The following is a 24,293-nucleotide window of genomic DNA, read 5'->3' as shown; positions in this document are numbered from 1 at the left end:
ATGCCCCTATTACCGATGTTGCTAAAGACCTTTTAGAAGAAGAAGTGCCGAGTCATGATTGCTTTTAACTCACTTTATTTGTTAAAGGTCCGGTATGGTATCTACGAAGCAAAATGAGGGGAATTGTATAAGCATGCGTGGAGATACGCTTAGTAGGGCATCCGATAAATGCGTTACCTGGAGCGTTCTGGTCTCTTGAGCTATGTGTTGTGACTTTAATAATGGGAAGGCGTGGCCTCTGTAATGTGCTCTGATTAGCTAAGCATGGTGCTGAGCTCCCGCCTCCTGGAAACCCATATGTGTACTCAGTGCTGGTCCCTTGTGGCTATGTGTAGGCATTACAACTTGGTTTTGTGGCCTTGGTCTCTGGGCTTCTCAGACACCTGCTAATATGTGTATGAATGGCTCTACACATGAGTGGATGCCTCCCTAGTCGCCATGGACATATCTGGCCTGATGCATGCTAGAATACACTACAGAAGTCCCAAGAATCCACTATCACAGAAATTGCCGGAGCCTCTTCACAATGAAAAGAGAATTAGAGACTCTGAAAAGGAAAGCCACAGAAAACATTACAGATGAAGCTGCAAAGAATAGCTTACCAAAAAGACCAAGTAGGAGATCTTCAGATGTATATCATCCAATCTGCATTTTTTGTAATAAAGAGAGGTTTGTAAAGGGCTCCAAGTCAAGGGAAAAACTCACACAAGCTGTAACATTAAATGCTGACCAAACACTAAGAGAATGTGCATCAAGAAAAAGGAGCCCAAGAACCAAGATAACGATGCAGGAACAGATGGTGATGAAGAGTATAAAAGGATTGAAAGGGAAGCCTATAAAAACCTTTTCGTGTCTATCAGAACTGATATCATACCCAACAAAACAGTTGTACAGGTCACTTCTTTGGTCACAAAGCTCACATCATTTATGCTATCTGGTGGAGTTACAAGCCTGCGGGATTCAACAAAGAAGAACATTCGAAGGACTCTTGAAAATGAGCTGGGAAATTATGTCGATATCTTTCCAGATGACAAAGCCAAATTACTGATGGTTCCTCAAACTGTTTCTGGAAGGGATGTTGTCTTGGAGAATCAAACTCTGCTGATGGAACTCAACGTTTGGAGGGCCAAGTCAACCAATGTCAACAAGATCATAGATTAGGCATCAGAGATGACTTTGACCCCCTGGCCATTTCATCCATCTGATGTGAAAGATAGTGGTTATATCACCTTACCAGATCAACTAGAATGGCTTCTCGTTGGACTGCTCACTGGAAATCCTGACACCAAAACTCAAACACAGAAGATCACTGCTTTGGTTCAATCATTTAGTCAGGACATAATATACACATAATATACACTGTCACAGGTGGTCAACATAAAACACCAAAGCACATTCTAGTACTCACGTATGCTGTAAAAACACTGACAGGTAATACTGAGCTCATACACACACTGCAAGAAAGAAGACACAATGGTGTGGGCACTTGCAAGGCAAACAGATCCAGAGAATCAGACAATCCCCAGCTGGACTGGTTTTAATATCAGCACCAGGGACCAGGGACCAATCTCACAAGACATTGTTGGGTATCTGTCAACCATTAACTCACCAGCCACAGAGTTGAACACAGTGTTTGAAATCCTGAAACAATCAGAGCTTATCAGGAAGGAGCTGCACCTAGAGACAATAGTTGTAGTCATGGATCAAGCACTCAAAAGCACTATGCAAAAGCCGCTGAGATAACCTGGAAGCACAGAGAATGGTTCTCCAACATTCTTCTCAGGATGGGGACATTCCATGCCATATGTAATGCCTTAAGGCTGCCCCACACTACACGATTTTTTTATCTTATGCGATTTTTGAGTCGGAGTACACCCCACACTTAACGAGAATCGCAGCCGATTTTTGCTCTCTGATCCGACATAAGATTAGAACACAAGACGGAACACCCCACACTACAGGATAATCTTATCCGATTCTCGGCCGTGTAGGCTACGTCATCCAGCACGAGACAAGAGATCGAGAGACAAGAGATGGTAGATCTAGAGCAGCGGTTCCCAAACTTTTATTCCTGCGCACCCCCTTTACGTCCCAACCGGGTTGGCGCACCCCCGATCCCCACTTCAAAAAGAAGGAAAAAAAACGCAACAAAGCTTTGTTTTATCGCCATATAAAGACTCATGTTTAATCATGCGCAAATAACCAGAACACGCATGACAATAACAACATCAACAAATATACAACAAATAGGACAGCCAAGGGACACGACTGACGTTGTGTGCAAGATCTGCTCATGTGTGATACGCGCAATAGACGGGCAGACGACCGATCTACATGACCACTTTATGCGCCTCGCAGAAGTTAATAGAAATGATGATAAACAAAATATCACAGAGCATAGAGCAGGATTGTGAACGTTTACAATGTATCATGTCAATTTACAATCTGCAAAATGTGTCTGTGTTAGGATATTGATGCTGCGCGCCTCCTATTTGCAACGGAATTTGTTTAGGATATAAAAACATTTAATTTAACACACACGCACTAAAACAGATATTTTCGTTTTTAAATAAATATTTGGAAACGAAAATTTAAAAGTGAGAATTGAATGCGCTTTGGCATGATGGAGCACCTTCGGGTCAGCGTGTGTGTGTGTTTTGCGTGTGTGTTTGTGTGTGCGTGCGTCGCTATTATGTTGACTACACACTCAACATGCCGAAAATATCTAACATGTTGGATAACCCCGATTTTGAGATCGGGAGGTCTTAAGTTTATGAGATTCTATCTTAGAACACTACGGCAGACAGGATAATCTTGGCCGATTTTCGTCCCGATTCGGCTGCCATGGGAACGCCACCCCGATTCTCGTAAGGGGCAAATCGGCCCCGATATCGGGACATTTATCTTGTAGTGTGGGGTCAGCTTTAGCCATCATAGGAAAGTGGTTTAGGGAGATGCATAGAGGCTGGAGTTGTCGCATAGGGGTCCATCAATGGAGTCCTTGACGGTAAACACTATAACCGTGCAGTCAGGGTCCACAAGTACATCTCAGAAGCACTGATGAGACTTGCATGGGAAGAGTTCACACCCTGGGTTCAGAAAAATGCTCCAGAGAGGAGTGGGATGATCAAATCATTATTGGAGGATGTGAAAGACATGACCAGTGACTTGAACCAAGAAAATATCTGCTGAAAAGTCCACTCTCAGCTGAGCTGATAACCCTGTGGACAGACTTTCTACACCTCCGTCACAACAATGGAGAGCTCTCTGCATTCTGGATGTCATACATTGACATGGTAGAGGATGTAGTACTTGGCCTTCTGCATGCAAGGATAGCTTAAGGCAACACACACTGTGAGCTAACTATCAGGCTGGTATTTGGAGAAGATGTTTAGAAAAGTACCCACAAGTGCCAAGCCCCGTTGGCAGATGATGGAAGATAGAAACAGAGGAGGCCAGCCAGCACCTGAAGCTGTCCTGGATCTACTCGCCTGCAACTGCACAAAAAATGTTCACTCCCACAATGTAAGTGTCTTTCAAATGGCCTCAGGTGCACAGACATGTGTAAACTGACAGAGTGTGAAAACCAGGCGACCTGTGTAGAAAGTTCAGATGAAGAAGAGGATGACATGGAAAATGAATGATGAGATATATTTAATCAAATGTCTTTGATTAAATACATTTTACAACCTATTTCTTTATTTACTTTTACAACTAATAGGGCTCCATCCTATTTGTCCATTCTATTCTAGAATGGACAAATATATATTTCAGCATATATATAAATTAAGTGACACCTGTGTTTGCTGTAGGAGAAACAGGTGTGAGCCAGATCACTAATTATGGGTCTTCTACATGTGCCTTGGATAAGTAGTGTTATGAGCAACACCTGGCAATGTGAAAATACATGCACAAATTGTTCTGTCTCCTTCTGGAATGTTCCAACTCATTCAGACAGCTTTATTTATTAGGTGACCTGCTTTGAGCGTGTGCCTGCAAAGGATATTCAATTTAATAATATTTTTAAATACTATCGGGATGGCACTGGCTTGCCCAGCAGTTAGAACCAGTTGGTGTTTAATTATTATTATTATTAAACAGCACATACCATATAGTCCTACTGCCACGCCCAGTCTAGAGTTCCTGGGCATGTTCCTTCTTTATCAAACTTTGATAAAGCTTTGATACAAATAATCAACTTTAAATTTATAAATACATTTCCCCATTTGGATATACCTGACCAGGGACTTCAAAGCTGCTGCAGGTAAGATTTGAGAGTCGCAGAGAAAGGAATATTTTGAAGATAAACGGCCCCAAAGAAACAGCCCCTTCCTCCTTCCCTTCTCCCTTCCTCCCTGCTCCCTTCCTCCTTGCTCCCTCCCTCCTAAATGACTCCACCATTGAGAAGTGTTGCATTCATGCACATGTAGTGGAGCGATGATAATGCCATGTGCAAACATGTGATTGAGCAGTCAGAGAGCCACCGATTGCAGATCGTATATCATACCTTCAGCACATTGAAAGGCTCAATAGTAGTCAGATATGCTATAGGCATGGGTATAGGAAACAGTTATTTAACCATTTGCATATCAGAGTACCCCAAGTGGGGTCGAGATCCCAACGTCAGGGACCACTGAACCTAATGCTTCCAACCTCTCTGACACACACACACACACAAAGACAAAGACCAAAGGACATGTTTGAGTAACCTTGATCAACTGAGGGATATGAACAAAAATGGACAAACAACTAGCGTGGGAGAGGATGCATGCTGATACACGTGTGCACACACAGCACTGGCGCCGTTGGTGCAAGCATCAAAGCCTCAGAGCACTCAGGGTTGGGGATGTCGATGAATTAATAAAAGGTTGGACACGAGAGTGTGTGTGTGTGTGTGCGCGTCTGGCGGCTAAGCGACAGTAGTGTTAGCATACCAAAGCCTTGTGTTTCACTGGCTCCATTAAGAAGCGGCGACTCCAACTGGGATTCTGCTCTGTGCCTCTGCCAAGAATCTCTCTCTTTCCGCCGCTTTCTCTCCCTCTGCCTTTCTGCACTTCCTTCCCCCCTTTCCTGAACACTTGAGCACACTTACACACAAAAAAGCACACATGGCCTAGCCAGTGCTCCATATGCAAGAGAAGTATCTGCAGGGACGATTTAGTGAGCCATGGACTATACAGTTCATCCTACAATTTTGTCTGAAATTAGCTTTGAATTAAATGATGTGCAGTGGGTTCTGTTAACCAGCTGTGATGAGTAATCGTGCTCAATGCCAAAGGGAACGAGAGGAGACCGGGTTCAGTACCTCTGAAGCTGCCTCTCCTTCTATGTCCGGCCTCAAGCTGCTATTTCCATGGAGGAATGGAGGCACATCCCAACAAGCTGCATCTTTGTCCCAGTCACACACACACACACACACACACACACACACACACACACACACACACACACACACACACACAGCAATATACTCACACTACCCAGCTGTCAAATGAGCAGACTGTGTGTCTGAATTAGATTTCTGAAGATTTTCAGAGAGAAAGAACATTCTCCAGAAGATGTGACTTGGCGTCTATGAATAGCTGAGTGGATGTTCACCAGCCGGCTATCATTCAGCTCACCAGAGAGTGCTGGACAATGAGGGCTCTGTTAGGGTTAAGTGTTTAAAAGGGGACACAGAGCTATCTGTCTACCTCTTATCTGGGCAGATGGAGCTAATACGAAGGTACAATGTGGAAGCAGTCCAAGCTAAAACACATGCGGGTGCAGTTCAACTATCTCCGAAAACAAGAGCTATAAATGAACCTGCTGACTTGAATCCTAAAGTTTTTGAGGCATTTATTTGTAGGACTTTTTAGTTTGTTTGTCTCCAATCAGACAATCGACACTGTCTACAATATAATTGCTGTAAGCATTATACAAATGATACCTAATCCAATCAAACTATTTATCAATGTAACCCATATTTTACTGTCTAGAAAGTACATCTATGACTGGAGCTTTTACAAGAAGCGAAAAGAAAAAACACATCTGCGAAAAACATTTATATCGTGGCGTTCCGTTAATGGTCACCAATTGTTAAATTAAATGGTAAATTGATTTCTGCATTGTGCTAATGACTTTTAATGCACTGGTAGGTCAAGTGCTAATCTATATTTGGCCCTCTGAACTCCCTGTGCACTGGTGCGAATGATTTGAAACCCCATAGAATGCCTTTAATGCTTTTTCACTGTTCCTGCTTAAAAGGTATTATACCATTAACATTGATGTCCCTATGCTTTGTTCCTTTCCACACCATCCAACCTCTCTCTTTTCTTCCCCTATCAACAAGATATGAATACGTTTTTGATATCCTTTCAAGGGACTGTAAAAACATTTCCTCAACAGTTTTTATTCAGTTGCATCTCCTTCTTTTGCTTTTATTTGAAATTATTTTATTTATAATTTCATTTTGACAGAAATAATCCTGGTGGTTCATGTCTTTTCTTTTATTGTATTTTTGTTTTGTTTTACTGGATCTCTTCCTGGAAGTGAACGGATCAGATATGTGCGTCTGTTTTTTATCATTTCGGGTTGGATGAGACTCCACATTGGTCACTGAGCTGTGGACGTGTTTTCACACTACATATTTCCAACAGCCCTGCTAGAATATGCCTGCACAGAACCCTACCAAATCAGCACAGAGGTTCAAGAAAACAGTCACACAGTTAAATGTATCAGCATATAGTTAAATGCATGTTATGTACTTTTTTTTCTTCAAATAAAATATAGCTGCAAGTATGATTAAATTGTTATTTTTACTTTTGGGCTAGTATTTTATCAGACTTAAGTTTTCATTTTAAATGGAGTCAACTGTTTTAACCCAGAAGCCTACATAAGGTTTGATCCATATGTTTGGACTGTATGCCAATCTTCACTTTTGCCCTGATTTGAGTAAAATACAGGAACACTACGAATAAATATTATCATATCTTAACATTATCATAACTTCAAAATGATAATAAAAGAGAAAAGAGAATTTTATGGGTCTGTAATATAAGTTCAAAAGCAAATGTTTTATTTAAATGTTTAATATTTTGTTTTATTTAAATGTATGAATGGCATGTAGACAATGGCATTACATGAGCACAACACAACAGAAGCAGATAGAAAAATATAATTTCAAGTTTTGTTTTATTGGTGTACTTTGACAATAACAATGATGGTATAAAAGAAAATCTCCATCATACAAATTTCAATAATCAAAAGATAATATGTCAATACACAGATACACATAAGGCTGACATCAAGTTTTTTTTAACAAGTGGCTTCGAATGGCTTCAATTCAAGGAGAAGGTGGCTCCTTACAATCAGAGAAGATATATTTCAACTTCAGCTTCTACATTTTTCTTTTGTAAGCTTTCATGAAAAACAAAAAAATTGAAATCTATTTGTTGGTGTAGATTTTGGAGTGGGTTGTGTTGCTAGTTAGTGTGCCAGTGTTGCATTCTAAGCTTCATAAGCATATGGTGATTTTGGCTGACATAGAATTGTTAACATCCTACAGTGCCTTACCTTTTACCCAACAGCTGTCCTTATCAAAGAGACTTAACAAGCATGAACTAGGCTATCTCATCTGTTGATCGATAACTCACTTCCCACTCATAATCCCTCCACAGCTTTTTTTTAAGTAAGGGTTTGAGGAAGGAGGAAGGCTTCCAGAATGTTCAGACTTGTGAAGTAGTACGCTCGTTAAAAAGGCTATGCTGGCTAAGCCATGATATAAAAGCATTGATGTAGCGATGCAAGCTTCACTAGCACTTGAATGGCACCAGATATACAGCCGGCCAAACCACTCCAAAGCCTTGTTCATTAAGCTAGCATCTGTGGTGATTTTTAATTCCTCTAGAACTTCTAATACGCTACACACACAACACTATTTACAACGGTCATTGTCTCAATATGAATAACTTTTTTTTCAGTTTAAATAGATTTTTTGCTTATAAAAAAATAAAAAACTAGAGTTAAAAACACTGAAATAAATTAACAAAGCATTAAGGCTGCCCGTCTCGTCAGGTTCCTCGCAGGGGAACCTTCATTCAGACAGGCGCAGGATGGAGCAGGACAGGGCGTGAGAGTATGTGGCCATTGAGCACGTCTCTGTAATAGCAGGCATTGCCTGAGCCTGGAATGTGGCGCTTCACACAACAGTGCACCTTTAAACTCTTTTTCATGACTCCAAAAAACAAAATAACAAACACACAAACTAAAGGCCATTCGACATGTTGGATCACAGCAATGGCAATGGTTGACTGCCTTTCCCTGTATGTGGATGCAGTTGACACAGGCTTTGTGTTTCACTTGAAGTGCTTCTACACTGGAAACAATATAGTCCATACGCTGTAAAATATAAATAGGCCAGGCAGGGGGGAGTCATCACACATACGATAGTCCGACTCTCAGATTCAGTTATTCTCACATGTTCATTGAATGGTAAAAAACATGAAATAATGCGTAATATACATCCACTTCAAAAAAATATGTTATTTCTAAATCAGGACCTGCATGGTTTTAACATTTCTTTTCAGCAATCTAACATCAAAATCGAAAATAAAAATCAGTGCGGAAACAGAAATGGATAAAAAATAAAAATAAACTGCTGGAATGTGTCTGGTTAGGTCTGTAGGCCAACAGGATCTGCCATCTCACACGTGGATAGGAAAACCACCTGGCTGCCATGGTTCATGTCTCTCACTAAGCACCTTCAGCACGCTTCTCTGGGAGGCAAACAAGTGCTCCAGTCCTGACTGATGGAAATCAATGAGACTGATGTGCTCCAGGGCAGGACTGAGCACCCACTGCATGCAGTCATACATCCACAACCACCACACACACACACATGCACACGCGTGCACAAACACATGTATGCACACTCTTGCACACACACACACACACACACACACACACACACACACACACACACACACACACACACACACACACACACACACACACTCCTTACTTCTTGGGAATTAAGAGCAGTTGCAGTAAGTAAAGTAGCCTTATAATTGCCTGCAGCATATTTTGTATTATTTTTTAGGTCAGTTTATTTTCCATCCGCAAGGTGGTATTGATTCTAAGTTACAATATTCAAGGTGCTTAGTGGAGGCAGGTGACGACCACCACTTCCTGATAACTCTCTTCCTGTGGCTTTCAAACAAAATGGTTTCCTCCGGCCATTGACTGTTCAGCAGATTAATACACAATACATCAGCATTGGGGATCCCATTCCAATTTAAATGAGACCCCTTTAACCACAACTCCAATCATATCAAGACAATTGTCAATCCCATTTCATTCATATGTGTAATTGAACAACATGGAACAGCACATGTATCACTCAGACGGGAACCTCACAAATCCCACACAAATAAACACAATGCGCTTCAGTGCATCTGTATCGTCTACCGACACACATCAAAAAAAATCATAACAATCACAGAACACAATCCGTACACAATCAAATAAATACTTTGAGGTCCAGCCTCAAATTCAGTTTTTTTTTATATATTACCAGGGTAACACATCAGTTAATCTACAACCCACAGTATTCCCAAAAAGGCGATTTATGTGAAATGAAGTAGCTGTGTAATTATAAAATAGACAATGTCAAGAGAAGGGAAGAACCTTAAGTATCCATCAACACTGTCCAGAACACGCACACAAACGCACACGCGCACACACACACTCAAATTGAAACACACACTGGGGAGAACAACACACAATGGTGTGCTTTTTTGTCTCTTGGTGGTGTTCTCTAATTTGTCATACTTGTTGTAGGGCCAAAGCACACTTCCTTTACCTCTGAATGACCTCCTACAGTCTTCACTAGTCATCGATTAGGCTCACGTCAGACTCGTGTCCAACGACATCATCAGTGCCTCGCTTTGGGACTTGATGGAGACGTGTACATACATGCAAGTGTCATATAAACATAAAGGCAGCCTCTGATCAAAACGTGAGACACTCATACAGCATACGATTCCTGGGGCGTGGGGGGGGGGGGGGGTGTTCCACCAATCAGGACAAGAAAATGAAATCACACTGTAAACATAAATGAGAGTGACAGCCAGCGAGCGTGCTTCTACATCTGATTCTCTTCAACTCTCTGTGTTTGTGTGTGTGTGTGTGTGTGTGCGTGTGTGTGTGCGTGTGGTGTCAACGACGTCATAAAAAAAAGAACTTGTTTTTCGTCACTCAAAGGGTGACCCTTGCCGCCCGATGTCCATCTACAGATCCCGCGAACAGGATCTCTCTACGTGGCTATTTGCATAACTTTCAATAACTTATACACACAGAGGCACAGACCCCCACCGAGCCACCCAGTGTTGTCTGGGTGGATTGTTTGTTTAGGCAGAGGTGTGTCCATGGGGGGAGGTTTGCATACAGAGCAGGGTCTGCTCTTCGTACTACACTCCGGGGGGTGTGAGCAGCCGCTCTAACGCATCTGTATATTGAGTCAGTTTCTAAGTTCTGCTGTGAGCGCTGACAGCTTATTGCTAATACAATGAGTCTTTGCACGCACACATAAAAAGCCATTCCCCAAGCAGCCATAAAACAACAGATGCGCCATTTTTAGACAAACGTTGAAGCCTTTTCTGAAAATGGGGATGTGATCTAGAGTTCCTCCAAAAAAAGCGGTTGATAATCGTTATGTGTCTGTACACTATTATTCTACAGTGAACTTCCTAACTACGGAACTTTTAGGAACTGTAAAAACTCTCGCTTTCATTAAATCACTTTTATATATCTCTGCCTTTATATATGTCCCTCTTCACTGAAAGATTTGGCATACATATTGCAGAACCAGCTGCAAGAATCCACTGTTGGTTTGCATGTGCATGACTTACGGGTGTAAATGCCACATGATTATTTATATATATATATATATATATATATATATATATATATATGCTAAGATAAACAAAACTGAAAGCCTCAGAAACCACATCTACACAGTTGAGTCTGAGTGTGTGAACCAGATAAGTGGAGCAGCCAGCTCCTGATTCTCGGATTAAGCGCTAAATTAACCAATCAGGGTATGAGGGGGAAGGCTGAAGGCCAAAATGGTGCGAAAGGCATGGTGGAGCCGAGGCCCACGGATGAGAGGAGCGATGGAATGTGGCACAAAGTGCCGCATTGACCCCTCTTTGCTCTCCCCGTGTGACACTGCGTAACCCCCTCGGACGAAAACACACAAAGGCCGAAAACAAAAACAAAAAAGAACAGAAAAATATTCAATTAATTAAAAAAAATGAAAGAAAAATAATTAAATGAAGGTTCTTAAGCAGGGCTGAGTCTGGGAACGTAGGTCTGAAATCCCAGCAGACGGTGATTCTCGCGGGGGTTCTGTCCTCTGGCGGCTGGTGGCTCAGTAGTCGGCGATGGGGGCCAGGTTCCTGGTGAGGCTGACTGATATGTTTGTGTAGAGGTGCCTCCTGGACACTTGGGGGGAGTAGTTGAGGTTGCTGAGGCCGTCCAGGCCCTGTCGCTCCTTGGAGTGGCGTAACAGAGTGTACCTGCCGGGGAGAATGTAAACAGGGTATGAGACACGGGGACATGAGCCAGAGGCTATGCTAGAATCACGTTAGTTAGCATGCGCAAGTTAGTAAGAGTAGACAATGTAACAAGAGGAACAGGCTTTATTTCCAATGCTGTGAACACGACATCGTCCATATACAGTACATGTGATATGATTATCCGACTCTTTTTTAAGATCTTTTGGAAGAGAATACAGTTTGAAATGGATGAAAGCGTTTTTGCGCTACGGTAGGAGTGAAAATCACAAGCAACAAGAACGCTATTGAATTACAGTCCCCGTATAAGTCACATGAAAAGTATTTACCAGGAATGAAATTCCCTCTAAGTCACTACTCTCCCTTCCCATGTGACTGGCTTACATCACATTTGCTTAAGCCACATTCCAATGATCAACTCTCACGATTCAACCAAATCCAGACACGTGTTTGTGCGTTCATGTGTGTGTGTGTGTGTGTGTGTGTATGTGTTCACGTGTGTGTGTATGTGTGTGTGCATTCACACATGCACGTGTGTGTGTGTATGTGTGTGTGTGTGCGTGGCTCTTGAAATGCATGGGTATCGTATAATGTGTAAACACTGACCTGCCCAGAAACTGAACCTCTCCATGATGGTGATGAGGAATGGACATGTACCGGCCCAGCTCTGCCGGTGGGCGACTCACTGTGTAGTTGGCGAGCTGCACCCTGCAAATCAAAGACCCATCAGAAGAGAGAGACCCAAGCGCTGGCCTTCACAATAGAAAACCTCTGCGACAAAAATGCAGTGTTGCGTAACGTTCGGGACATACACACATGGTAAAGAGGCAAGTTCAATAGACAGACTGAATCAATAGGCGTTGGGCAAATTCTTGCGAGGGAATAAACAATGAGGCTTTTATCTGTGGAAAGAGGCATGGAACCCACTCATTTAGATCAGAGATAATGGAGAGGAGGAGCGCCGCATGTGAAGCTACCTGGGGGCGAATGTACTGTAGGACATGGTAGTGTAAGGCAAACACAGCAGAGATGACTCATCGTTCTGAGCAAACCCAGCAAAGGACAATGACAGCTATATCACTGAGGCCATGTGTGTTTTGTGAGGGTTTGTATGCGTATGTGTGTGTGTGTGTGTGTGTGTGTGTGTGTGTTTGTGTGCGTGCATGAGTGTGTAATGTGTGTGTGTGCATCTGCGTGTTCGTGTGTGCGTGCATGAGTGCGTGAGTGTGTGTGTGTGTGTGTGTGTGTGTGTGTGTGTGTGTGTGCCCTCACCTGTTCCAGAGGTCATCATCCTCTCCTCCCCAGCCCCAGAATGCATTGGGAAATCCATTGATCTTCTTGTACTGCTCCACAGTGAGGCCGCTGACGCCCCCGAAGAACTCATTATAGGGAAGCCTGGAGGAAAACACATGAGCAACCATAATGAGCATTTAATCAACTCTATATTCTCTGGGCATGAGATTATAAACTGGTCAACACAAGATGAGAATTCAGCGTCAGCCATGCCAATGTACTGGAGTTGAGCGTTGAAGCCCAACCTAGCACTTTGACAGTCTGTATTCTCAACCTTGATGCTCAATGTTAAAACAGTTGATCCGCGCTGATCCCTGGTTAAACATCCAATCGGATAACACTTTTCTTTGTCGTTCGGAAACCAGCAGAATCCGCATACCGCTTTTTTTTTTTTATCGCTTAAACTAAAGATATGTTTCCTGTGTAACAAAGTGTTGAACTGCCATCTGTGGCCTGTCCTTATTCTGAGTCTCGTCATGGGCTGACCCGCCTAACAGTTCTCCACTACGGACTCTGCCTTGGGACCCACATGTAGGAGTATTTGTTGAGTTTGACGGCAAAGTGGCGCGGCATGTCATTGCAGCCGTAGTAGTTCCTGTCGTTCTCCATGAGGTGGTCCACGTCGTGGAACACCAGACAGTTCCAGTCCAGGTCCTTCATGGCCTCCTTGAAGCCCACGTTGAACAACATGGCTCGGTTGAACGGCTCCGTTCCCGTCTGGGGGCGGGACAAGAGGGAGGGAAAACACCAGTGGTTGAGGATTTGGATATATTTTGTGTTCTGAATCTCTATGAATTGTATGTATGAATTGTGAAACATGGGAAAAAGAAATGGCAATTTTTTCATCATCAGACACAAAACATAGGAGCTTCAACATTACAGGGTTGTATAGCGCCACGTTTACACCTGCACGATGGTGCACATGCACCATCTATTGTCCATCGTATGTACTTGCGAGACGACATGTGCCTAGTGTGGTGTGTTTGCTTGGGATTAAAGCTTGTGTGTGTGTGTGTGTGTGTGTGTGTGTGTGTGTGTCTGTACCTGCTCTATGACATAGAAGGCGAACTGCAGCCTCTGTCTCTGCAGCACCGGCACCAGGTGCCTGAGGAGGATGGGCAAGTGTTCGTGGCGGTTGCGGAAGGGGATGAGGATGGCCACCTAGCAGAGAGAGCACACGGCAGCACGTGGTTTAATTGGTGGATCCCGGGCGATGGCGAGCAATCGGATTAGTGCCGTGTGTTAAAAGGCTATGCTGCCACTTAATGGCACACCACACACCGGCGCGCTCACGGAGGGACTCACACACAGAAACACACTAATGGCTCCATCTCCCTTTCGTAATCGAAATGAACAAGTATGGACCAATCAGAGCTGTTTAATGTCACCCTGGAAAACACATTTATTATTATTTATTCATTTTTGTTTGTATTTATGTGTGTATTTAAGTTAAACAAAAAGTGGGAAAAAAAAATGAATGGAGAAGGAGAAATGGACGTACACAAAGGGAAATTTAGAATTCAAACCATGGGAGATAAAGGTGCATTGGTCCCATTCAGTCCAACTGAGTAAACAAGTGCGAGAGAGACAGATAGCAGGCAGGGCGACTCTGGTAAACATCATAAAGGATTGGGAATGAAGACCAGACGAGAGAGAGGTTGGAAACAGTTTGTGCAGTGGACTGAGGACTCGCAGGCAATACTGTTTAGGTAAGGAACATAAACACAAAGATCGTGCCTTCGGGTGGTTTTCTTTGATCACCTGTCAACTTTGCAAAGCTTGAAAATGTTTTTTCATTGTAGTCATGCAATTATAGATAACTGCTTTGTATGACCCACACTCTCTCTCTCTTTCTGTCTCTTGCCCCCTCTCTCTCTTTTGGTCTCTTCACCCCTCTCTTCCCCATTTTCTTTCAGACCCTGTGTGCCACTCTCTCTTTTTCTCATACTCTTACTCCCAAATCCACACATACCAAACAAAGACGCACGCGCACACACACACACACACACACACACACACACACACACACACACACACACACACACACACACATTTGATTCATTTATTTGGAATGACCAATACTACAACACCATAGCATCCAAATATTAATAAAGAGCCTATTATGTCTCACACAACAACACAAACACTGTGCAAGTATTTACAACCAAGTGAATCAGTAGAGAAAAATATATAGTTATATTTTGGGTAGAGATGACTGCTCCTTCTCACACACACACACACACACACACACACACACACACACACACAAACCTACACCTACACTTACACACACACACACACACACACAACCCCTGCTGCGACTGCAACCACAACAAGGACTAAACGGTTGTTGACTTCCTGGCTGGATGTGTGCTGACGTGCTGCTTTCAGTGTAGAGCCTAATGGCCCCGTAGGCCTACCTAGCCCCCGGCTACTGGCTACTATGAATACTATTAACACTGCACTGACTAACAGCACAGTGGTGAGGCAGAACATGCCTGGTGGTGCTTTTGCATTGGTTGCATCTCATTATGTCCCTTTCTGCCTTTTGGTTTCCTGTCTAATGTATTCTGAGAGGAAATGGTCGTCAGGACTCAAAACATGTGTTTGTTGCGCTATTGGCCCTAGTTCCGGCCACGTCAGTGCCTTTAGTTTGCCTAGCAATCATGCAAGGGATTTACCCGTAAAAGGACAAGATGGATCATTTAAAACATTATCTGTTAAAATACCCTTCACAGATTCAACACACACGAACACTTGCCCATAGAAGCAGCTTTTTAAGAGCCAACATGAATGACGTGGTTACCCAATCACACGCACCCATCTGGAAACCCCTCTCCTAGAACAACCACAGACAAGAATTGAGTTCTTGGGAATTTGGGATAATTTGGGATAAGATCCAATTTATGAAAGGGCGACTAGGCAGATGGCTGTGCCAGTCAAAGATGAAACATGCATGGGCAACTAAGCATTCCTCAGCATGTACATACACCGCAATGGACCTCTCATGCCCATGCCATGTGATCCGCAGATCTGTGCTTGTTTCTTTTTTTATAGATGCGAGTCATTCAGTAAACACAGCCGACAAAATATCTAAACAAGTAGCGAGGGGATGACTTTATGATGTTTGTGGCAGAATTGCCTTGTTTTGTTCATGTTCATATGCAGTTAACACACTCTGCACACTTACGTAAGCACACACACACGCACACACACACACACACACACACACACACACACACACACACATAACACAGACACTTTTAGTACCTTCCAGCGAGGTTGACAGTCTGTGGGCTTCCAGTAGCCGCCTGGGGCTAGACTAGGATCTGCTCCCAACAAGGAGTGTTCCACCTCATCCAGAACTATCTCAGTCATGTTCACCTCCAACCTGCCCTCTGAGAGGGGGAGAGAGAGAGCGGGAGAGAGATAGAGAGGGGGAGGTAGGAAGGGGTGAGAGAGTTGGGAAAAGATAAAACATGTTTTTAATGGCTTAGAATAGACGTTTGAACAGAGACATGGGAGAAGGTAATAAACAAACAGTGATAAGGAAAAGCAAACGATAAGGAAAGCAGAGGCCTGGGCCTGGGCAAAGAGAGCGGTACAGAGGGAGTACTAGTGGGAATAACAAGGGTTTACTATTTTGTAATGGGCCTTTTAAATCCTTTGCTTGTATTAATAGCCATTAAAAAAAGATAATTGATAATATGAGATGATCAAAAGGACAAGATGGATAATTAAAAACATTATCTGTTAAAATACCCTTCACAGATTCAACTAAAAACATTGCAGCATGGCCGACTTTTCTACTCCCAAAATACATCTGGACTATGTGTGAGGTCGTTTTTTTTTGTCGTGCTCTCATATTTTTTGTCGTTACGCCAATTTTTGAAGAGTATGCTTTGTTTGTTGTCAGCCCCACTCCACGGTTGATTTGGAGGAAAGCATCTGCTGAAGTAAGCAAAGTAAGTTCGGAAGTAATCTGGGCTCCAGCAGTCCTATGTGACAGTAGTACTTCTGGGGGGAAAGATGGCACAGAGCCACGAACAGAAACCAAACACTGAAGGGGCGGAGTTATGTCTTGTTTCCTGGCATGAGGCAAAATAAACAAACTGCCCCGTTCACCCAGAGTGAACCTCTGATTGGTAAAGTTAGAAGCGTGCAGTCTTACTCATGGTGGGCAGCCTCTCCGGGCACACCTGGGACGGCAGGTAGTTGAAGTCCTCTGGCAGGTATGTGGTGGGCGGGGCCTCACTGTCGCTCAAGTTGAAGTCATAGGTATATTCTGAGGATCCCACACACAGACACACGCTCACATCAATATTCAAAGGTACCGTGTTTTACGGCAGCGCCACTGCAATATATGTAGTTTAGCTGACATACCGGCCATCTGTTCCAGGAGCAAGACTCAACAACTCAGCTATGCCATCTCCACATGCATTATATAGATGATTCATGTCTGCCTGAAAACTGTGTAACTCAACCCATCCTGCAACTCTCTTTTTCGGCTGGCTGCTGGCTGCTTGCTCATTGTGACTGGATGTGCGTGGTGCATGCGAAGAGTTTGCTGCAATATTATTCTGCTTGTGTGTCACCCACTGCACTCCTAACCACCCCTCGAAGGGAGGATCCCTCTTCTGTTTTCCTACTCAATGTGTCCTCCCATCGCTTTAGCCTCATACTTGAGAGGGCTTTAGGGTTGCGGGGGTGTCATTGGCCTGTGAAGCCTTTTGTGATTTGAAACTTAGATTAAGGGCTATTAATAGTCAATTGACTTGAAGCGTGTTTGTGTGTGTGTGTGTGTGTGTGTGTGTGTGTATGTGTGTGGCTGCATGTGTGTGTGTGTGTGTGTGTGAGTGGATAAGTGTATATGTGTGGGCTTGCATGCATATGTGTGAGTGTGCGTATGTGTGTGTGGGTGCGTATGTGCACTTGTGTGGGCATGAACATTTCTTTGTGTGTGTGGGTGTGCCTGTGTGTATGTGTGTGGTTGCATGTGTGTTTGTGTATGTATGTATGTGTGTGTGTGTGTGTGTGCGAGCATATGTGTGTGTGTGTGTGTGTGTGTGTGTGTGTGTGTGTGTGTGTGTGTGTGTGTGTGTGTGTGTGTGTGTGTGTGTGTGTGTGTGTCCTCACCAGTGCCGTTGTTGCTGTACACTCCTCTCACGACCTGCTCCAGAACCTGGGCTCCCATGTTCTTGACGTTTTCCCTGATCTGGATTCCCTGGGCCTGGACCATGAACACATACTCGTTGACTGTGGACAACAAACACACACAGAGGAGGGAACGTTAATATTTTATTTTGTCATGCCCTCTAATGTCTTTCTTGCATACCTGCAACATCGAGACTAATTTTCTCTCAGGAATCGACAATATGATATTATGATAGTGTGTAACAGTGTGTGCAAAGTATTCTAGGCCGGTGAATCCTCAAGGAGGGAGCTGAACGATTTTGAGGGGGGTCATGAGATGATTCAAATTGTCTAAAAAGTGTAATTTTCCATTCATATTTTCATACAACACAGCAAAAAAGCATCTTATCTCATTCAAAGCATGTTTGTGCTAGTGTGTGGTTAGAACTACAAGCCAAAGTGCGTTCCATCATTGCGATGATGGTATGATGGCTGATTCTCTCTCTAGCTCGCTCTTGCTCTCGCTCTTGCTCTTGCTCTCGCTCTCTCTCATAGAGAACAAAGGAGAGTCATCCATATGTTAAAGCAAGATAAGCATGGAAGGAAAGAAGGCAATGAGGTCTATTCCGTGGCTGAGTTCTGCTCTCCAGCTGGCTGCGGTCCCCATTGATTTCCTGTCTTTGCTACTTCATGAGCAAGGGGTTTCCTCGCTACACTAAAAAAAATGGGTTCTCTACAAAAGCTGCGTACCCAGAGAATTGTAATCTATCGAACAAGCGAGAGAGAAAGAAAGTGAGGAAGGGACAAAGATATATGGGTAGGAAAGCATAAAGAAAGAGAAGTGGATCTGTAGGGAGTAAAGGTTTCATGTATATTGCTTTTTTGATTTGTATTGATTTCATTGTAGTTAAAAAAACCTGGAGAGAAGTAGGAATAATTTATAACAAAGTGGTTGATATGATTGATTAGGTTATATACCATTTAATTCACTTAAAGCATTTCTACTGAAATAAAATAGTTTTTTTCAGGAAATCAGCCAGACATAAAATATGGGGGCAGCTCATTATAAGCTTATTATTAATACATAATACCTTGATATGTATCTTTATTAAACAAAGTAGTCTAAAATAAAGTATTTTCCGTCGCATACGTCGCAGGAATCGAACCCGGGTTGCTGCGTTCAGGACTGTGCCTATATGGTACGCTCTTTAACCTCCATCACATGTTGTTGTTGAGACTAAAATAGGTATGTTTGGCAACTGTTAGCGGCTGACCAGTGTATAAGTTCCTCCGCCTTCGCCAACTTTTACAATAATGACCGCCAGGAACGTCAATCTAACATTGGAAGGAGGGAAGGAGGAACTAAAAACTTGATCCCAGGTGTAAGTCCGAGTAGGTGTGCATACCTGTCCAAGAGACTGGGCTTCCAAGAGAAGCCGTCTACTCTCTATAGAGGCATAGGCGAATTACAAAGTACCCTGGCCTAAACAATAGCCTAACTAAAATGCCCTTCAAACGGATACGCTGCTTAGAAATGTATCCCCCTAGCTCTACCACAGTAAAAGGTGTAGGGCCAGTGGCGCTCCAGTGTGAATATAACGGCTGTATTAAAGATTTTCGATATGTGTATACTGGCAAAAACTATGGCAAACCTACAAAAAAAGTACACCAGTACCCGTCAAGATTTTTGGTATTTTCGAGTTTTAAGGTATTTTTTTGCATCCTTAGTAAGGACATCATGCCGAAGAAGAAATGGGCAGTTTCAAATCCTTGAGCTTGTCAAGAGATGCACGTGTAAAGCTGTCCATGACAGTTTTACAACAGTGGTGTAAAAGTGAATTGCACATGGAAACAGTAGGGGCACCCAATTGTAAACAACAATTCTTAAATGTTGATGCTTTAATTGCCTGCTATGTTGCTTGCTTGCCTGCCTGCTTCTTAACCATCTGCTTACATTCCTGCTTGTCTATCTGTCTGCCTGCATCACCTGGTTCATAAAGGTATTGCTGTCAAAAGAAAAACTGGCGTCAAAGACCAACAACGTCTAATAAGAATGTTGACTTATTTTTCACCCCACCACCTTCTGCTCTCGGTTTCCAAAAGGCCTGGAGCCAGTTACGAAGTAAAAGAAGTAGAAGAACAGCACGAAGACCATGCGGAAGCAATCATATGGAGCAAACAGATCAGATGTGGTCTAAGGATGTTGCCACTTTTATTCCGCCAATTCTTAGAATTTCACGCTACAGATTAAAATGTGGTCAAAATACAAAGTAGGCCTGAGCATTAGAGTGAGAGTGTTTTTTCTCTTGTATTCTTCATGTGGTTAATGAAGCAATCCAGAGATTTATTCGACCAGGGTTGGTTTACTATCTGCCAGAGCATACCAACACAACTACAGCAATATTCCACTGTCTAGGTATCCAGCTATATCCCAGAGATTAAACTAATAAGCATTTGTCTTGCAGCAGTTCCAATGAGAGCCCCATCTTAGTGCTCAGTGTGTGTGGGTGTGCATGGGTGTACAAGTATCTCTGTTGAGCTAGAAAACCAAAAGATGCAATTTTTCATTGGTAATTGTTTTAATAGTTTCCCTTACATTTTTCTCGTTTTATACACATCGTCTGGCATGCAGGACCAGACGATGGCAGCTTAAATATCCCAGCGATAAAATACTACTCTTCTCATCTTATCACATCATCACATCACAGTTCACAAATGCAATATCTAAAATACGCAAAGTTATTAAGTTATATGTGTTACAAATGATATGCAAAAGCCTCCCTGGGTTATGGCCCATGTGTAGCACCATCTGATGGGAAAAGAGCCGAAAGGCTTTTGGACTGGAAACAAGGGCGCCAAGCAGCCCCGTCCCAGCACCACTACATTATCTACATGGACTTGGGTCATCTAATCCATACAGAGAAAGCCTCATTGGCCACAATTGAAGGTATAACCCTGCAAATGACTCTTAGCCCTACTCTACAGTAACCCTAACCTTAGACTCCACTTGAGCTGAGCCTGAGACTTTGTGTATATCTATAATTTATGAGAAAACCACCCCTCCGAAACACTTTCATTACAACCACCATCCACAGCGCTGAACGCTGACATGTCCAGAATCCACCACTACAATCTAGGCCTCGTGTCTCATGGCAGTCAAAGTGAATTAAGTGGAGATCAGGGCACGGACACCACTAAGTAGCTAGTTAGCCAGCTCTACCAGCAGCAGAAATTGAGCAGGGAAAGAGGTTGGCCTGAACCTTGTCCATCGCCTCTCTTGCTGTACACTCTTGCTCTTGCTGCGACCAATGACACCCATGCTGGCAACTGATTGCTAGGGCCTGGATTACACCGGCAATAAAGCCAGAATGTGTTTTCCACATCTATGCCATCTATTTCTCATACACATGTTTACACAACAGACACTGGAGAAGAAGGGAGAAGAAGAGGGGAGAGAGTGCATAAATAAGGGAGGTGGCAGACGCGAGGAAGCTATTTTTATCGACTACCCAGGGACTTGTTGTGAGGCAATATGGCAACATGCCGGTAGTCTGTCTGTGATTTTTGTGTGTGATTCACTACTTCACTCATTGAACAGTGTGTTCAGCAGGTCGTATACATGCACTCAAACCACAAGACTCCTGTGATAAGCAGCATTCTCTCTGAAGCAGTCTAGCCTGTGAACAGTGCATAATACTGGTAGATATAAATAAGGGATATGAAAATAAATGTGTAGTATCTGTATGTATATCAATCTATGTGTGTGTGTGTGTGTGTGTGTGTGTGTGTGTGTGTGTGTGTGTGTGTGTGCATGTGTGGAACACAGACATCTACAGATGCAGTTTCCATTATATTGCCAGGCACTGACCATGTCCCTAGTAACTGGTTATTCCTTTTAAAGGCACTAAACGCAAACTTTAACCATATATGTTCTGCAACATTTACTGAGTAAATTGTCATGTTTTACCTTTAATGTTGTGGAAAATATAGTTCATTTGGAAAAGGGAAAATACTATTACAAGGCACGTCTTCAGTTGAACTGAAGAACAGTAATATTTGAATGGGTTTTATTTAGGGCTGGGCAAGTTAACGCGTTAATTATGCGTTAACGCGTTAATTATGCGTTAACGCAATCTTATTTTAACGCGATTAATACAAATTGACGCATTAACGCACACTCTTTTTTTCACTTTGATTTTGAAAGGTTTTGCCCACAGAATGTCAACATTCATATCAGAAATCATTTTTGTTTCTAGTTCCACTTACTTTACATTCAATTACAATTGCAGTAAGTGATTACAGTATGATTACAATTCCCAAATCTGTGGTGCTACTTATTTGAATTTAACTACAGTTGTAGTAACTGTTGGTTTACAATCGTACTAATTAACAACCTGTTTACAATTCCCAAATCTGTGGTGTTATAATAAAAAAACTATAATAAAACTATACAAAAAAAATGTTATAATAAAACTAATAAAACTCCCTCAAGATCACTTGGTCTAGTTTTTGCTTATTAAGTACATTTGGTATGAATGATAATGTGTCATTCCATTTGATAATCTCATTTAACTTCAATTTGAGGGCATTTAAAATATAATTTTAAAAGTGTGATTAATCGCGAGTTAACTCACCAATACTATGTGATTAATTGCGATTAGCTGAATCTAGCCAAAATTCGAATAAGCCTTTTAACTTTTAAATCACCCGTCACTTGTCCTTCTTAACGCTAGCTCTGCATTTTACTGGGAGTGGGACACAGTAATAGGCTCATATAATATTTCAGACTGCTTTTTCAACTCTATTCAGTTAGAAGAGGAAGGGCCTTCGTCCATCTATTTTCAACGAACATCAAAGGTACAGTAATCAGTTGAGGAGGTGACAACTTGAGAGCCCCTCCAATTGTTGGCTTCTTGGACATTCTTGAACTCATGTCTGCAGATTTAGTATAGGACAGCTCTCTGAGTTCAAGGAAAAATAGGTGAGAAGGTGAGGTTATGCAACAAGAACAAAACTGGAACACGTTCAGCATGTTCCGAATGTTTTGGAGTCTTAACACTGCTACATGTGAAAAGGTAGTGTGCATTGCCTTAATGTTGTGATAAGAAAGGGGTATGTTACTCTATTTGAACTTAAAAAGCTTATCACAGAGTTCCCTTACAAGTGGACAGACAGAGCTGACCGCTCACATACTGTCCCATCCAACTCATGAGAACTGGTCTTTGTTGCGTCTGCTACCTTTCATGGTAGGTTTCAAAGTGCCAGAAATCGAACCATCATGGCTTGTTCTAATGGACCTGGAAGACTGTGTCAAACTAGCAGTTCTCCAGTTTCTCCACACAGAGGACAATATTCATTACCTCAAAGACTCAAAGACATCAGACCACAGGCAAAGATACTCACAGGCTTCCCCAGAGTCAAAACTTTGTCCTGAGCACCATTTCCTTGCGCATTACCCAGGGCTTATCAAGGATTATGGGCCATTAGTAGTTCTGTGAACTATGCACTTTAACGCATAACACAGCTTTTTTAAAGGCATAGTTCGAAAGACCAACTGTTTTTCGACAGACTAACTGAACTGTAAAAGGCTTACTTGTACAGATCAGAGCAATCTAACTTAGATACGTTGCAGAACACACATGGTCGAAGATTGCATTCAATGCATGAAAAGGAAATGACTAGTTACAAGGCATATGGTAAGAGCCTAGTTATACCACGGAAACAAACACTGCTTCCTTTTACATTTCAGTTTCAGCTTACTTGCTTAGTTAATCATCATGTTTACTGAGGAATGTATTTCAGCTTTAGTTTCTCTGTAATCCAATAATATATTATATTTTAACATATACTAACCAGGTTCATAGTAACTAGGGGACTGTAAAAGTAAGTGTAATCTTTTGTTCTACCAATGACATACCACGCAGTACTGCATGCAGGCATAGATGCCAATACCATGATGAATCATGACTCTTACACACTACAAACACACACACGCACGCACACACACACACACACACACACACACACACACACACACACACACACACACACACACACACACACACACACACACACACACACACACACACACACACACATAAGGACTCTATTACACCCCTACAACCCGTCATGCAGGAAACCTTGATTGACCTTGTCCTCTACAGCTCTTCCCGTACACACAGTCCTCCTGCCAAGTCCACTCCCATGTGTCTTCTTTCACAGAGCATATATCTCTCTCTCTCTCTCTCTCTCTCTCTCTCTCTCCATCTCTCTCTCACCCTCTCTCTCTCTCTCTCTCTCTCTCTCTCTCTC

General features: G+C 42.7%; 1 protein-coding gene across 1 annotated transcript in view; it reads right to left on the bottom strand.

Moving 5' to 3' along the window:
* Nucleotides 1–7,156: 7,156 nt before the first annotated feature.
* The window catches only part of b4galt5 (UDP-Gal:betaGlcNAc beta 1,4- galactosyltransferase, polypeptide 5), a 36,161-nt gene continuing 19,024 nt past the window's right edge, over nt 7,157–24,293 (bottom strand). Inside the window, exons 2-9 of the mRNA XM_084480130.1 lie at nt 17,985–18,104; nt 17,020–17,133; nt 16,119–16,246; nt 13,893–14,009; nt 13,378–13,565; nt 12,828–12,950; nt 12,162–12,263; nt 7,157–11,558 (exon numbers count right to left, since the gene is read on the bottom strand). Of these exons, the coding sequence (XP_084336256.1) occupies nt 11,411–11,558; nt 12,162–12,263; nt 12,828–12,950; nt 13,378–13,565; nt 13,893–14,009; nt 16,119–16,246; nt 17,020–17,133; nt 17,985–18,104 (1,040 nt within the window). The 3' untranslated portion in view covers nt 7,157–11,410. The remainder of the gene's footprint in view (nt 11,559–12,161; nt 12,264–12,827; nt 12,951–13,377; nt 13,566–13,892; nt 14,010–16,118; nt 16,247–17,019; nt 17,134–17,984; nt 18,105–24,293) is intronic.

This window comes from Micromesistius poutassou, assembly GCF_964030765.1.
Source record: "Micromesistius poutassou genome assembly, chromosome: 15".
NCBI classification, from domain to species: Eukaryota; Metazoa; Chordata; class Actinopteri; order Gadiformes; family Gadidae; genus Micromesistius; species Micromesistius poutassou.
This window is presented reverse-complemented; position numbering and strand designations above follow the sequence as displayed.